The sequence below is a fragment of the Salmo salar genome, chromosome ssa21 (assembly GCF_905237065.1).
Source record: "Salmo salar chromosome ssa21, Ssal_v3.1, whole genome shotgun sequence".
Lineage (NCBI taxonomy): Eukaryota > Metazoa > Chordata > Actinopteri > Salmoniformes > Salmonidae > Salmo > Salmo salar.
Window position 1 is genome coordinate 36740627 of NC_059462.1, and position 16324 is coordinate 36756950.

At 43.7% G+C, this 16324-nt stretch overlaps 2 protein-coding genes across 20 annotated transcripts in view; one reads left to right on the forward strand and one right to left on the reverse strand.

Moving 5' to 3' along the window:
* LOC106582286 (microtubule-associated protein 2) overlaps positions 1 to 4011 on the forward strand; it is a 182022-nt gene extending 178011 nt beyond the window's left edge. For 15 of the 19 annotated variants that reach the window (XM_014165207.2, XM_045704736.1, XM_014165211.2 and 12 more), the window contains one exon: positions 139 to 4011. In XM_014165207.2, coding sequence (XP_014020682.2) covers positions 139 to 363 — 225 coding nt within the window. In that variant the 3' untranslated portion in view covers positions 364 to 4011. The remainder of the gene's footprint in view (positions 1 to 138) is intronic. The other 4 variants (XM_045704737.1, XM_045704739.1, XM_045704740.1 and 1 more) reach the window with 1 other exon arrangement.
* Positions 3547 to 14142, reverse strand: LOC100194642 (myosin, light polypeptide 3-1). Its single transcript, NM_001139727.1, has 6 exons — positions 13949 to 14142; positions 12163 to 12190; positions 9018 to 9161; positions 7987 to 8160; positions 7650 to 7727; positions 3547 to 4310 (listed from the first exon to the last, which is right to left on the reverse strand). The coding sequence occupies exons 1-6, from the start codon at positions 14075 to 14077 to the stop codon at positions 4282 to 4284; spliced, it is 582 nt and encodes a 193-aa protein (NP_001133199.1). The 5' UTR covers positions 14078 to 14142; the 3' UTR covers positions 3547 to 4281.
* Between the last annotated feature and the right edge of the window lie 2182 nt (positions 14143 to 16324).

The following is a 16324-nucleotide window of genomic DNA, read 5'->3' on the forward strand; positions in this document are numbered from 1 at the left end:
CCTCCAACCATCCATATGACATTTGTGTGTGTATGTATCACCCACCTGTGTGTGTATCCTCCAAATGTGTGTGTATGTATTACCCACCTGTGTGTGTGTGTACCCCTCGCCTATCTCACCCACCCTAACTCCCTGTAGATCGAAAGCCACAAGCTGTTGTTCCGTGATACGGCCAAGGCCCGGGTGGACCACGGGGCGGAGATCATCATGACCCAGTCTCCGGAAATGGGCATGTCAGGGACGGTGTCCCCCCACCGCGACAGCCACCTGTCCTCCTCTGGCAGCATCAACTTGCTGGAGTCTCCACAGCTAGCCACTCTAGCTGAAGACGTCACCGCCGCCCTGGCCAAGCAGGGCTTGTGAGCGCCTTGACCCCCTCAGCCAAGGCACCGGATCTCTTGACCTTCCCCCTGCCTCCAGTCCACCCCAGCCCCGGACACCTTCCCCCTGCCAACAGTCCACCCCAGCCCCGGGACACCTTCCCCCTGCCAACAGTCCACCCTAGCCCCGGGACACCTTCCCCCTTCCAACAGTCCACCCCAGCCCCGCGACACCTTCCCCCTTCCAACAGTCCACCACAGCCCCGGGACACCTTCCCCCTGCCTCCAGTCCTGACCCCCTCAACTTGCCTCAAGTTCAACCTGACCCCAAGCCTTGGACTCCCTCACTTGCTTCTAGTCCAGCCCAAGTTTCCTCATCATGCCTCCACCCAGCCTCCAATCTCCCTTCAGTCCACCCCCAGCCTCGGGTACCAAACAGCCCACACAAATCTCTGCCTCAACCCTGCCTCAACCCCACCCTGCCTCAACCCCACTCTGCCTCAACCCCACTCTGCCCCCCGGACACCTTCTCTGTGCCTCCACCCAGTCTCTACCCTTCCCTGCTACCTGCCATGCGGTCCATGTCAAACACCCTCACCCCACCATGCCTCCCATCCATCCCAGGCCATGGACACCCTGACCCCACCATGCCTCCCATCCATCCCAGGCCATGGACACCCTGACCCCACCATGCCTCCCATCCATCCCAGGCCATGGACACCCTGACCCCACCCTGCCTTCTGTCTATTCCAGGCCCTGAACACCCTGAACCCAACCTGCCTCCCGTCCATTCCAGGCCCTGGACACCCTGAACCCACCCTGCCTTCCGTCCATTCCAGGCCATGGACACCCTGAACCCAACCTGCCTCCCGTCCATTCCAGGCCCTGGACACCCTCTTCCCACCCTGCCTTCCGTCCATTCCAGACCCTGGACACCCTCTTCCCACCCTGCCTTCCGTCCATTCCAGACCCTGGACACCCTGAACCCACCCTGCCTTCCGTCCATTCCAGGCCATGGACACCCTGAACCCACCCTGCCTCCCGTCCATTCCAGGCCCTGGACACCCTGAACCCAACCTGCCTCCCGTCCATTCCAGGCCCTGGACACCCTGAACCCACCCTGCCTACCGTCCATTCCAGGCCATGGACACCCTGAACCCACCCTGCCTCCCGTCCATTCCAGGCCCTGGACACCCTCTTCCCACCCTGCCTCCCGTCCATTCCAGGCCCTGAACACCGTGAACCCAACCTGTCTCCCGTCCATCCCAGGCCATGGACACCCTCTTCCCATCTTGCCTTCAGTTCAACCACCCAGGCTCCCTCACCCTGTCCCAGGCCTCTCGTCAACCCCAGCCCAGATGCCCAGACACCCCACCCATCCTGCAGCAGCTTCATACTCACCGCCTGATGGAGCTGCCTACCCCACCCTATGTCAACAAGACAAATGAAGAAAAAACAACAACCCTTATGGAACTAGAGACTATTTAGAAAGTACTTTTGGTCAATTGTTTGTTGATATTTCCATTTCAAGTACTTGTACTTTTTTTCTCCATCTTTTATCTGGTGTATTTTTTTTAATGCTGCGTATAGATAGATAGTGTCCAAGCACTGACTCAAGATCAGCTGTAGCTCTTTGCACAACATAATCTGGGTATGGGCCAGGTATAGGGTGGGCTGGTCTCTGTTCAGTTCTTACGAGCAGCCTTTTCTTACACTAAGTAGGAAGTCACGTGGCCATGCCCATACAGTACTCTACCCATGCCATGCCGCCAGCACGTCTTGTTTTGCTCAGTAAAGTGCATGGACGCCAGACTCAACATTCACCATACATCAAGCATCCTTGCAGCTAGTCCCAGATCCAATATATAATAAATATATAAACAATATATTGAAAATATGTATAAATATACCAGCTCTTTGTCTTCAACAACATCTCTTCGAAAAACAATTTTAAAAAAGTGATTAGTCCTATAAGTATCTTATACCTGAAAAATTGCATTATTTCAATAACTAGATAATGGTATGATGAGCATGTATTGATTCTAGTTACAAAGGCTATTTTCTATTTCAAATAAAAGGATTTTAGTAAGTTATTTCCTTAATCATTGGATAGAAAAATTAACACTTCATGTTTTTGTAGATATTAGTTGACTAGTATGTTATGCTTGTTGAAGTTGACTTCAGACAACTGTGCTGGTATTGCTAAGGAGTACATCTTCCAGGCCTGCAACAGAGTACTAAAGGCCCTGCGAATGACTAGCGCCCTGTCCTGGGGGTGTACAGTAGTTGTACATCAAGCTGCCTCCCATTACAGAAACAGGAGATAAGCTCCTGCCCCTATGGGCCGTTCTGGCTCGGACCAGGCTTACTTTAATTACAGAGAACTAACCAATGCTACTCTCTCTGGGAGCTGTTCTTCTAAAAGGCTGCTTAGCCAGTCCTAGTCTAGTTTAAGAGGATGCTGCTTTGATTCTCATCTCAAATATCCCAGTTCAAAAGAAACGTTGATATAGCTAGGAGCTCACAGAAGCTGTGATCACAATCCATTCACCATGCTAGCAATAGGCATTGGATGGCTGTAAGATATTTTAGTCCATAGTGTTCGATGAACACCCCAAGGCTCTCAGAGCAGGCTGAGATTGAACTCACGAGGGCTTGCAGTTGTCTGAACCATATTGTGGATGAAGCTATTATTTAAAGATTACATTTACAAAGCAGCTGTGGAACTCTGGACCCTGTGTCCCTACAGTTCACTTCTGGATGCTAGGTTTGTTTTGTGTAAAACATTTAGGGGGGAAAAGAAAGGGGGAAAAGAAATAAAACTTTAAAAAAAAGGAAACTCAACAAGTCATGTTGCATCTGTTTGATAAAGTGTTCCTCTATATTTTTTCTGTCGCTATTTTGTGGTATTTATTCCTCCTTCTTTTAGTATTAATGTTTGCTTCTGTGTTCGTTCTGCACCCCCCTATCCCCTATCCCCTACCCCCTAATCCCGATCCCCTAACCTCTACCCCAACCTACAGCAACTGTAAATGTAATTAAAAGTAGATGTACGCAGTTTTTCTCCTGTTGATATGATACTGATAACAAAATGCTCTTAACAATTAAAGACAATAAAAACAATGAAAAACACTCTCGTCGTGAGTATTTCCAAACTTTTTGGAGATTATGGTTACCACCTATAATGTTGTGTGGGGGATCTATACTTAAAGAAAGAGATTCAAGCATGTTTTTAAAATATTTTAATCATTCTTTCAGAGGCAACAAGAATACGAACATTTGGGCCACCACCAGTGTTTATCTGTTTTAACCTCTCCCCTATAGCTACACTAAGAATGAGTCCCAAATGGCACCCTATTGGGCTCTAGTCAAAAGTAGTGCACTATATAGGGATTAGAGTGCCATTTGGGACACAAGCCTCACTCTCCGCACTCTCCCGCAGAGCAAAGAATAAGAGCTGCGACACCGGAGGGTTCTTGAAAAGTTTATTTTGTGAAATAGCGGAGGAGAAAAATTCATTAAGACATAGGGGAGAGTGAGTTTTGATGGCCAGTCTACAGCAAAGCCAGTCACCTCTACTGGCCCAATCCAGGCAGCAAGTAAGGGATGGAATGGGTAGCTCCTCCCTACCCCCTTTCCTTTACCGAACCACGGTGGAGAGGCATACCCCGCCAAGATGGCGGGGGACAAGACAACAAGAGCATCTGCTGGTTGGTGGTTGAAAAGAATGGACAGCTTCTAATGGAGGAGAATAGAGAGCAGAGAGGCGAAGGTCGGAGTCAGACCAAAAAAAAAGAATGAAAAAAAAAGAACGGTTTAGAAATGACATCTTATAGTCCTTTATCCCCCTGTCTGTTTCTCAGGTGGTGGTTGACTAACAGTGGGGACTGGATGTCCTGACACCATTGGGTCTGCAGATAACACGTTAGCGTCCTCGTTAGCCACTGCAGCCGGAGGATCCTTAAATAGACATGATGTGCTTGACAAAGGCTGTAGGGGTGAGGGGGAGGTAGAGGGAGGGGTGTGGAGGGAGAGTGAGGGAGGTAGAGGGAGGATGAGGTAGGGGAGAGGAGAGGAAGGGAGGGGTGAGGAGGAGGTAGGCAGGGGGTCACAGGGGAAAGGAAAGAAAGAGGAGTGAGCTAGTGAAGCATTTGATCTAAATTAAAAACAAAAACATCAAACAAATCTAGAACTACAGTGTAATCTGAAATGTGGCTCTAATGTATGTACAATATATCACAAGACCTGTATGACGTAAAACTATCTTTGCTTCTCAAATTGGACCCTATTCCCTATTGGCCTGATTGAGACGTAGGACATTTACGCCTTTCCTATGCACTTCTCAGTAGTTGGTATTCACTCTACAGGTGTGTCTACCTTGAGCACACTGAATAACAGATTTATTTGTGGAATTTTCATTCAATAGGGCTTACAGTACATTTGTCTTAAGCCTTCCTTTTAATTACGGTGTCCATTTAATTTGAATTTTGTCGACAGATTGAACGGAATAAATACATTGAGAGAACGGGTTCAGAATATAGGGATCAATGAAAGAAATCCATCTAAATATATGCATATATGTCTCTGTTTCAGCACCAACTGGTAGATTTATAAAAAAAAAAATATATAATTATTTAGGCACATTTTAGAGTTAGGAAAGTATGTATGAATCATACACGTACAAAAGTGGCGCTGTGGTCTAAGGCACTGCATCTCAGTGCTAGAGGCGTCACTACAGACCCTGGTTCGATTCCAGGCTGTATCACAACCGGCCATGACTGGGAGTCCCATAGAGCAGCGCACAATTGACCCAGCGTCATCCAGGTTAGGGTTTGGCCGGGGTAGGCCATCATTGTAAATATGAATTTGTTCTTAACTGACTTGCATAGTTAAATAAAGGTTAAATAAAAGAAAAGAAAAAAATACAGTGGTTTGATTCATCCAGAAAGTTCAATCCATGAAATACTGGAAGGGGAGAAAAGTATACAATAGCAGTTGAACAGTAGTCCTATAAATCTACCCTAATAATCCTCACTAATCATGTGATGACAATGATCCAGTCATCGTGAACTGCTACCTACGGTCTGCGTCCCAGAATGATTAAAATAGGATGCATGTCCCAAGTTATGTCAGCCGTTATGACATCTTATGACATGGTTATGACCATGTCATAACGTGTTATGATGCTGGGTGTCAAGTAAAGTGTTACCAAACATTCTACAAATCATAAATAAACTCGGAAGGTTTGGCGCTATACTGTAATTTGCTCATGGCTACAGAAGCCTATAACTGGGGTCTCCTCCAAATTTCATCCCTGTAACTTATAAGGCCAGCATTAAATAAACCTCAGTGTGGAAAAGGTGATATGTTGATATGCTTCAGTTTGCTGCCATATGACTGGTTTCACATTTGTGTTCGGTGATCATAAGGTAAACTAGATCCAAAAAATGGTCATTTATATTTTCAATCCCTTTATCCAATTTGTAAATGCGTGGAGAATGGTGTTACAGTATGTGCATGGAGAATGGTGTTACAGTATGTGCATGGAGAATGGTGTTACAGTATGTGCATGGAGAATGGTGTTACAGTATGTGCATGGAGAATGGTGTTACAGTATGTGCATGGAGAATGGTGTTACAGTATGTGCACGGAGAATGTTGTTACAGAATGTGCATGGAGAATGGTGTTACAGTATGTGCACGGAGAATGGTGTTACAGTATGTGCATGGAGAATGGTGTTACAGTATGTGCATGGAGAATGGTGTTACAGTATGTGCACGGAGAATGGTGTTACAGTATGTGCATGGAGAATGGTGTTACAGTATGTGCATGGAGAATGGTGTTACAGAATGTGCATGGAGAATGGTGTTACAGTATGTGCATGGAGAATGGTGTTACAGTATGTGCATGGAGAATGGTGTTACAGTATGTGCATGGAGAATGGTGTTACAGTATGTGCATGGAGAATGGTGTTACAGTATGTGCATGGAGAATGGTGTTACAGAATGTGCATGGAGAATGGTGTTACAGTATGTGCATGGAGAATGGTGTTACAGTATGTGCATGGAGAATGGTGTTACAGTATGTGCATGGAGAATGGTGTTACAGTATGTGCATGGAGAATGGTGTTACAGTATGTGCATGGAGAATGGTGTTACAGTATGTGCATGGAGAATGGTGTTACAGTATGTGCATGGAGAATGGTGTTACAGTATGTGCATGGAGAATGGTGTTACAGAATGTGCATGGAGAATGGTGTTACAGAATGTGCACGGAGAATGTTGTTACAGAATGTGCATGGAGAATGTTGTTACAGAATGTGCACGGAGAATGTTGTTACAGAATGTGCATGGAGAATGGTGTTACAGAATGTGCGTGGAGAATGTTGTTACAGAATGTGCATGGAGAATGTTGTTACAGAATGTGCACGGAGAATGTTGTTACAGAATGTGCATGGAGAATGTTGTTACAGAATGTGCACGGAGAATGTTGTTACAGAATGTGCATGGAGAATGGTGTTACAGAATGTGCACGGAGAATGGTGTTACAGAATGTGCATGGAGAATGGTGTTACAGAATGTGCATGGAGAATGGTGTTACAGAATGTGCATGGAGAATGGTGTTACAGAATGTGCATGGAGAATGGTGTTATTTCTATCAACTACAAAAGAAAGTCGATGCTGCTCCATTTATTTGAACCGTTTCTCGACCTTATTCATCGTTTCATCACGCGTAAAGGTGGTGGAATTATGAGGGAATTAAGTCAAGGTCAGAATATGGATGTATTCGCCACACCTTCATTTCTTTGATCTCCACCCCAAATGAATAGCGGGCGAATAGCATGCTATTCTCATGCTGAAATTCATGGTCAGAATATGCATAGAGAGAAAAGTGCATAAAAATGTAATTACGCTTCATTTATGCGCGTTTAACTCGGGTCCGAATTCCCACCTATTGACCCTGGTATCAAGTAGTACACTTTGAGCGATTCTCATATGGAAAAAGCAATGTTCAAAGTGTAACAATTACAATAAACCATATGATAATCTGTCAGCGTGATTTAATTTGAAACTTTTCATCAACAATCTGCTTGATAAGGTGGCAATTAATTACGAGTTTAGTAAACTGAGCAATACATAAATAGTCACCTACTTATAATGCACATTGTTGAAGACAAGTTTAAAATCAAATCACGCTGCCAGATTATAATGAGGTTAATGGCAATAATAGCATTTTGCATATTGGCTTTGCACTACAAAAATGCCTCCCGATAGGGAACAGGGTACCATTTGGGACATGACCTAAGACTTAGAAGACTTGAAGGATTACCTTCAAAGTTGATACTGCCGTTCTCGTCCTCCTGTCCTTGCATGAGGGCATCAATCTCAGCCTCGCTCATCTTCTCACCTAGAGGGAGGGAGAGGTGAGAGAGGCCAGGTCATCAGTTGGTCTGGTGTCTCACACAGACACACACGCACACACACACACACACACACACACACACACACACACACACACACACACACACACACACACACACACACACACACACACACACACACACACACACACACACACACACACACACACACACACACACACACACACACACACACACACACACACAAGCACTTCATGTTACAACTAAGCCTGGGCGGCCACTCACCCAGTGTTCCAAGGACGATACGCAGCTCAGCCCCCATCACGGTGCCGTTGCCCTCCTTGTCAAAGACGCGCAGACCTTCAACGTAGTCATCAAAAGTTCCCTTGTTTGGGTCATTGACGATGTGCTGGAGCATGGGAAGGAAGGCCTCAAACTCTAATCTCTTGCCGGCCATGTCTGTGCGCAGCCAGAGTGAGAGGAAATGCATTAGAAGTATACAGTACGCTCCGAGGTGAAGTTTCCCCTAGGCACAGATCTAGGATCAGCTTTTCCCTCTCCCAATCCTAACCTTAACCATTAGTTGGGAATATGCTCCATTGACTCCAGATCAGTGTGTAGGGGCAACTTCACCCTGGCCCTTACCATACAGTACACTACTACTAATAATAAATAATAATACTAGCTCATGTACACACAGATGTACCATTGAAAATGGCTGTGTGTGTGTGTGTGTGTGTCAAAATATAACTACACACAATGCATTTATAGACACATACATGGTGATATAACAGAAAGGTATATCACGCTTCACAATGTCAGGCTTTGTAACCCAAAATACTTCAAATGCCTCTTGCAGCTACTCAGCTACACCACCGATGGAGGGATATGTCCATCATGACGGGTGCTGAATTGTTACAATGTGCTATAAAAGGGAGCAGACAAATGCCAAGGTGTGGTCACTTATGTGTAAATGTCCTCCCCCTAGTGTGCTATATTAGGACAAATTTAACTATGAAGGACTGAGGGTCTAAAGTGGAGAGAATAGTGTACACAGAGTCAGTATTAAGGAAAGTGTGTGTGTGTGTACGTGTGTACGTGTGTGTATGTGTGCTTGTGCGTCCTTGTACTGTTTCCGTATGTGTGTGTGTGTGTGTGTGTGTGTGTGTGTGTGTGTGTGTGTGTGTGTGTGTGTGTGTGTGTGTGTGTGTGTGTGTGTGTGTGTGTGTGTGTGTGTGTGTGTGTGTGTGTGTGTGTGTGTGTGTATCCTTGTATCACTTTGCGTATGTGTGTGTGTGCGTGTGTGTGTGCCTTACCCTCATCGGAAGGGTTGCCCAGGACTTTGCGCACCTCCTTGTTGGTGGGGTTCTGTCCCAGGGCGCGCATGATATCAGCGACCTGGTTGTAAGCCACCTTTGCGTCACCCACCCTGTCGAAGAGACCGAAAGCCTCCTTGTAGTCTGTGGTGAGGTGAGAGGAGAGAGAGAGGAAGAGAGAGGGATGAGAGGGAGAGAGGAAGGGTTTTATCCTCAGAATGCCTGGGCTAGTGGCCAACAGAAGCTATGATAACATACCAAGAGATCTATGAAATGAACATGCACACCACTTTGGTGTTTTGTTTTGTTGCAGGGATTATTGTGAATATCTCAATTGAATGATGAGAGCTTCGCCCTATCCTTGATGTAGAATTACCATCTGTTAATGTTTTTATTTTATTTTATTTAACCTTTATTAATTATCCACACTGCAAATTCTCCAGTGTTAAAAATAAACAAAATAATTAACACAGAGTATTTAATCAACATTGAAAGTGTTGAGTCTGTGGACCCATATAAAGGAAAGGAAAGGAAAGGTACCAAGTCAGTTGTACAACTGAATGCATTCAACTGAAATGTGTCTTCCACATTTAATCCAGCATATAGACACTGGAATAGTGTTAAACTTAAAGGTACATTTCTAAATTGTTCAACTTCATATTCATCATTTTCAGTACCACCCCAACATCAAAACATGTGAAAATGGTGTGTTTCTATGTTTTGTAGTAATAAAAATAGAGGAAGATAAGTGTTTCCAATGACATCATCAACCAATTAGTAGGTTGATTAAAATCACATGATGCACACCAATTATGTCACTAGAAACACTTACTCTATCTTCCTCTATCTTTTTTATTACAAAACATAGAAATGCGGAATTTTCACATATGTTGATGTTGGGGAGGTGCTGGAGATGATGAATATGAAGTTCCTTAAACACAGTACCATACCTATTTCATGAGGGTTGTACGTATTTCATGGGTTGAATTTACAAAAGTGTTTGTTCTTCACTGGTTAACCTATTTTTTATTTTTTTGGCAACAGGTCACAAATATTGCTGATGTGATAGCACACTGTGATACTTTACCCAATAGATATGGGAGTTTATCAAAATCAAAAATTGTATTTGTTTTCGAATTCTTTGTGGGTCAGTGTAATCTGAGGGAAATATGTCTCTAACATGGTCATACATATGGCAGGAGGTTAAGAAATGCAGCTCAGTTTCCACCTCATTTTGTGGGCAGTGTGCACATAATTTTGGGTCAGTCACAGTGGTCAGGTATTCTGCCACTGTGTACTCTCTGGCGTAGAAGACCCTTCTTGCCTTGTCTATCAGATTGTTAACAGCTTTGTGGAAGTTACCTGTGGTGCCGATGTTAAGGCAAATGTATGTATAGTTTTGTGTGTGCTTTAGGGCAACGGTGTCTAGATGGAATTTGTATTTGTGGTCCTGGCAACTGGACCTTTTTTGGAACACCATTATTTTTCTCTTACTGAGATTTACTGTCAGGGCCCAGGTATGACAGAATCTGTGCAGAATATCTAGGTGCTGCTGTAGGCCCTCCTTGGTTGGGGGGGACAGAAGCACCAGATCAACAGAAAACAGTAGACATTTGACTTTAGATTCTAGTAGGGTGAGGCCGGGTGCTGGAGACTGTTCTAGTGCCCTCGCCAATTCTCTCTCTCTCTCTCTCCCTCTCTCGCCGACCAGGAGCCGACTTGGAATCGATACTGAAGAGAGAATATGAGCTTGCTCCTTTAGAAGGCAATACTGTGAGTGGACTGACACGAATAAACCAAGAGAATGCTGACCGCGGCTTAAACAACTCCCGGCTGGCGTGATGACCGCGCGGCCTATCGCTTGCTCGTAATGAGCTAGACTTTATCAAAGGGTGACAATATAAGACATGGATGCGTTTAATTGTTTGACATTTAGAATGTCTACGAGAATGGAGTTAAAAATGGGATTCCTATGTGTGTTATTAGGCTTACGGATAAAGGTGTTTTAGATGTTCCATATTCCCCAACAACTTTAAAGACCTATGCCAGTTATCTGTCCACATGATGTTGTCAATCAGTGAATGTGTTCAATGAATACTATGTAATCCTAGGATATCATCCCCTACTATGGGTTCACTTTGACAGCAGCTAACTAGACTTCATGTTATAACATTATAACTCATTTTGACAGATTAGAACATTTTATAACAGGTCAAGTGGTGTCCTAATCTGTGGTCCAAACATATTTTCGATTTAATTGAATAGTTTTCTTGTTTGTTCATATAAACTAGCTAATGTATAATTATTTTTGGCCAGTGTTCATTTAGCCATAATGCTTTTGCATTAAGGTTCATACAGAGGGGTCAACCGTGTCCAAAGAACCTTAGAGGCTGACCACTGCAATTTTGGAAAATGTATTGAAAATGGCTTCAGGTGCATGTAATTTGAGAATGTTCACCTCTATAGGAAATATTACATTGTAAATGCACTCCAGAGGTTGTTTAATGTTACAAGTTATTTGGTTTAGTCAGATCAGAAGTAAGCCTAGCCAAAATAGTCCTATTGCATTTTTTCACCCATCTTTGTATTTGTTATCTTTGTAAACACTACTTAGTCCGGGTTTAGTAACAGTAGGCTAACATTGAGATAGAAATCGGAGTGGCAGCTAATCCATGTTTTAAAAGGACCTAGAGTGGATTTATTTTAGTGTTTTTTATTAGGAGTCAGAGGTGCAGTACTACTAGAAATTGTTCAAATACTTTGAGTGTTTGCTCTAGCCTGCCTGGAGTGCCAGGTGAGCAAGGTTTTCAGATTTCAGTTCTGCAATTATTCTATTGGTCCATTAAACCAGGCAAGCTCAATTCAGCTCAGATAAAGTATTTGAAATTATTTCAAATAGTATTCGAACCCAGGTCTGTGAAGGTGCAGTGATAATGATCTCTTTCACAGTATTGTTACTGATTACGTTTTGAAAGTGACATCTGATATCTTTTTTTTTTTTTTTACAGGACATAGATTTAGCCTAGTCTTGGCCTAAGAAACACTTTCAACTGAGAATCTCCATTGATCATGGTTTTTAGACTGGGACTAGGCTTAATCTGTGTCCGGGAAACTTGTCCTTAGTAATTTGGTTTAGTGAACTTACCCTCCTGCTGGTCGGGAGTGAACTCCACCTATAGAGGGCAGCAGAGAACAACAGTCAGAACATTGAAAGAAAGTGGGGCCCACTTTCGAACATTTACAGCCAATGAAGTAATTCCATTTAGGCACAATTCTACCGTAGCCCCTGTCTGCTATCAGATCTGAGACTTTCTATGGATTTAAACCCTGCTTTTATACTGTCTAGGGAAATTGTTGAGTAGCCTCGACTACAGCCTTTCTATTTCACCCCAGAACAGTTTCTCCCCTAAGCCTGATTCTGGAATGAGAGTCTTGGTATCGCAAGACTACCAGTGTAGTAGGCTACCTCCACCTAGGCTTCTTCCAGGCCCAGATAATGACTTGCAGCGTGTTTGGGACGACTCCTTAATATTTTACAGCCCATCTCAAACACTAATGAATCAGAGTGCCATAAGAAGGGGATGAGGTTTTGTGAGCAATAGTCTCGCCGTTTTACTTTAGGTCTCATACTACCTAAACTGTAAGGACGTGGACTGTTGGGGTAGGCCTGGGCTATACACAAGAGGCTCACTACCTCAAGAGCAAGCAGGTACAACTTTTAAGTGATTATGTAGCTGTGGATTTTCTCCAGACTCCTCACAGTGTAGAGCAAATTAGACAGTCAGTTTGCAAATGAGAAAGTGAAGAAGGTATATATAGCCTAATATGCATATATCTCTTTGTATCATGTATAATGGACCAATACCGGTTGTATTGTAGCCTACTTTATAATTTGGATCTTTATTTTGACAGTTGGATTCAAAATTGGGCATATACAACAAAACCACCACATCAGATAAGCAAGCAAAAAAAAAAGAAGGTAAAACGTTTCGCTCCCATCAGCTCATCAATCACGGAAGAAACACTAACCCCCTATCAATCCTCGAGACAAAATTAGCTCCACAGCTATACTCCTACGATGGCACTCGATCTTGGAGGTCCATCTTTAGATACTTTAACATGTCCACATTTGGTGACAAGTTCCATTGCAGTTTCATCTTGTCACAAACTCCTTCAGCCTATCAAGGAAGCCGAGGGGCATATGGGGCGTGGTTTAGGTGAGCGAGCAGCGTCTCTCCGGAGCTATCCGAGGTGCTGATGTCTTAACGTTCAACCCTGCTTCAGAACTAGGTCCGTGGGTCCAAGCGGGCTCTTGCCATTTTGCTATCGCTTGTCAGATATGGTTAGAATAATAGGCTACAGTATGGAAAATACATGCCAAAATAATCCCAACCTAATGTTTTGTCCAAATACAACACCACTTTTAGTTAAGCTATTCCAGAACTGTGGTAACTCCATAAATTGAAATAGCTACCCTAGGCCTACTCATCAAACATAATAAGTAGCCTAACAGTTGCCTACGATATCCAAACAGCACACAAATAGATAGGCAGTCTTTCACATTTAAACTGAATAGAGTTTCACATTCTCCTATAAATGTGCAGCCTAGGCCTATATGATTGTGGCATCAGCATGTATCGAGAATGGCCCTTCACTGACAACCATTCCCTAACTTGTACCTAACTTCAGCAAAACACACTGCAATGACCAACCAGGCCAAATACCACGGAACATATACAACGGAAAGACTAAAGGAGTATAGCAAATAATACAGCTTTGTAGCCTAACTATTTACATTATGTTGTGACTCCGGAAAGAATAATTCAAACGTTTATTTTGCAGACAGACAAAGAAGCCAGGCTAGAAGGATAGAGGGAGGATGCAGGGCATAGAATAGAGGAGGTAGGGAAATGCAGAACATAGTTAGTTACCTTGACTGTGGACAAGTCGAGTGGAGGGGGGGCGGCTACCACCTCAGGCTCGGGTGCGGGTGCGGGTGCAGCTGCCTTTGCCGGCTCGGCTTTCTTGGCGGGTGCCTTAGCGTCCTTCTTGGGTGCCATTTTAGCAGATAGTAAATTAGTTAGCTACTTCACCGGTAATACAGGCAGACAGTTCCCGCGTAAGCTTGGAGGAGACTCAGAGCATCAAGGGTGGGTCTGGGCGTATATATATGATAATATTTTACACAGCACCCTCGTCAATGTAGCTCAAGGGACCGGATTGGACAACGACAGGAGACGGGTGGGGGACTGTTCTATACATGGAATATAGGGACTCCCCATCTAAGTCGCGCTCGGGGCTGAGCGCCAGAAGATGTTAATTTAAAACAGTGTAAGCTGTGTAAAAATAAAACATAAAAAAAAAATGGGAAACGGTGATTGAGGTCGTCCGGGGTCACCCGGTTGCCTAACGGGCAGCCGCCCGGTAACGGTAGCCTGATTTATAATTTCACTGTTTTATTTCGGCTGAGCCAAGGAATGCATGAGTCTTCTGTGAGTGTGATGACACAACATCGCGCATCATTTTTCCCATTTTCTCTCGGTATGAAGAAGTTTATTTATGGGGCTATCAGTAAGATAGTTCAGTTTTCAATATTCAGAAATTGTAGCCAAAGCGTTCTATTCTTCTAGTCAAATGTGGGTTAGCAGCATGCAGTGATATATAATAGGATATAATATAAGAAGTAGAGAATAACAGATCTTGGAAATACGACTGCTTCAAATTTGGTATATTTCTGATGTCGATGCCCTCGTTATGTTATGACTTCTAGTGTAGCCTAGGGTAGGCTACTTTCATAACTTTAGAAAAAATGTCAAACCGGAATGTATATGCCTACTTGCTCTCTCTCTAGATGGGATAAAGCTTTTTTTTGCATTTTAGGTAACCCAAACCCTTTCCCAACCTTTACCTAATTATTATATCCTGCTACGTTAATTATCCTAACCTACTGCATAAATTCAACTAAACCTGCTACAAAACGTCAATTTTGACAAAAGCTGTATCCTTTCTAGACAAAACCCTCTCGCCCTCACGCACGCACAGAAAAACGCACACACAGTTAGAGACATACAATCGCACAATTCGTGACGTCTTATACTGTATCTCTCTATGATGAATGACATTGAAATCATATCTTCACTGTCGTGATCCATGGGTTATTGAAATGATCATGTGAAGGCGTTCACTCTACTTGGTAGAAATCACTTGAATATCCTTTTTTAAAGGAACTGTTTCTATTTGTATTAGAAACAGTAGGCCTAATGACAGTGGCATGACACTACCTGCTGCTGACCCAGGGGATGAGGGGGTAATGGGGGAGTGGTTTACACAAGTAAGCTACCAGTATGTGCAAATTTAGATTTCAGACAGTTATGGTAGTATGTTTGTATGGACTTCATAAATGGTGTCCTTTATCCTTATCATAGACTATTTGTTCATCTTTGAACACACACACACACACACACACACACACACACACACACACACACACACACACACACACACACACACACACACACACACACACACACACACACACACACACACACACACACACACACACACAGGACCGGTTCCAGGCATAAGCGACATAAGCAGTTTTTTTGGGGGGACTCAGTCGGGTCTCAACTTACTATTGAGAGTTAGAATAGTAGAATACACCAGCTGCAATTTTGAAATGAGATTGTGCATCAGCAGTTTTTTCTTGTTATGTCAGTCAATGACAGACACTCAATTAACCTCGTCAGCAAAATGTTTTAGATTGGTAGTTAGTCTGGTCAGCTATCCAGGCACATGCTCAGATAGGGCTCTACCTGTGCAGAGCACATGCCCTTTTGCCCTTCCAGTCTCCAAAGTGCCCTTTTGGGTAGTGGTATAATTTTCCCCAAAATATATATTTTTTGTGTACATTTTTCGTCATTGTTGTTCGGAACCCACCACCCGCAAGTCGTTGTCAAGTTCGCCACCCCTCAAGCCCTGCACACAGTAGATTCAAAACAAATAGTCATAGTGTCTGATTCATGAAAACATCCCTCTAATTCATCCTAATATCATCTCTGTACTGTACCTCTTCTCATTCAGATTGAATAATACGTTTTTCCGACACTGTCTTACTGCACCGAAAGAGGATTTCATCAATATATTTAAACTGGCTGTGAATGGAGTGATGATCCACCTCACTGGTCTGTGCTCTGGTGTTAAAAGTTAGTAGAAAGGACAGGGGAAGTAATCTTGAAACTCAGAACCAAGACTAGGGATGCATCCCAAATGGCACTTCTATATAGTGCACTGCTTTGGACCAGGGCCAT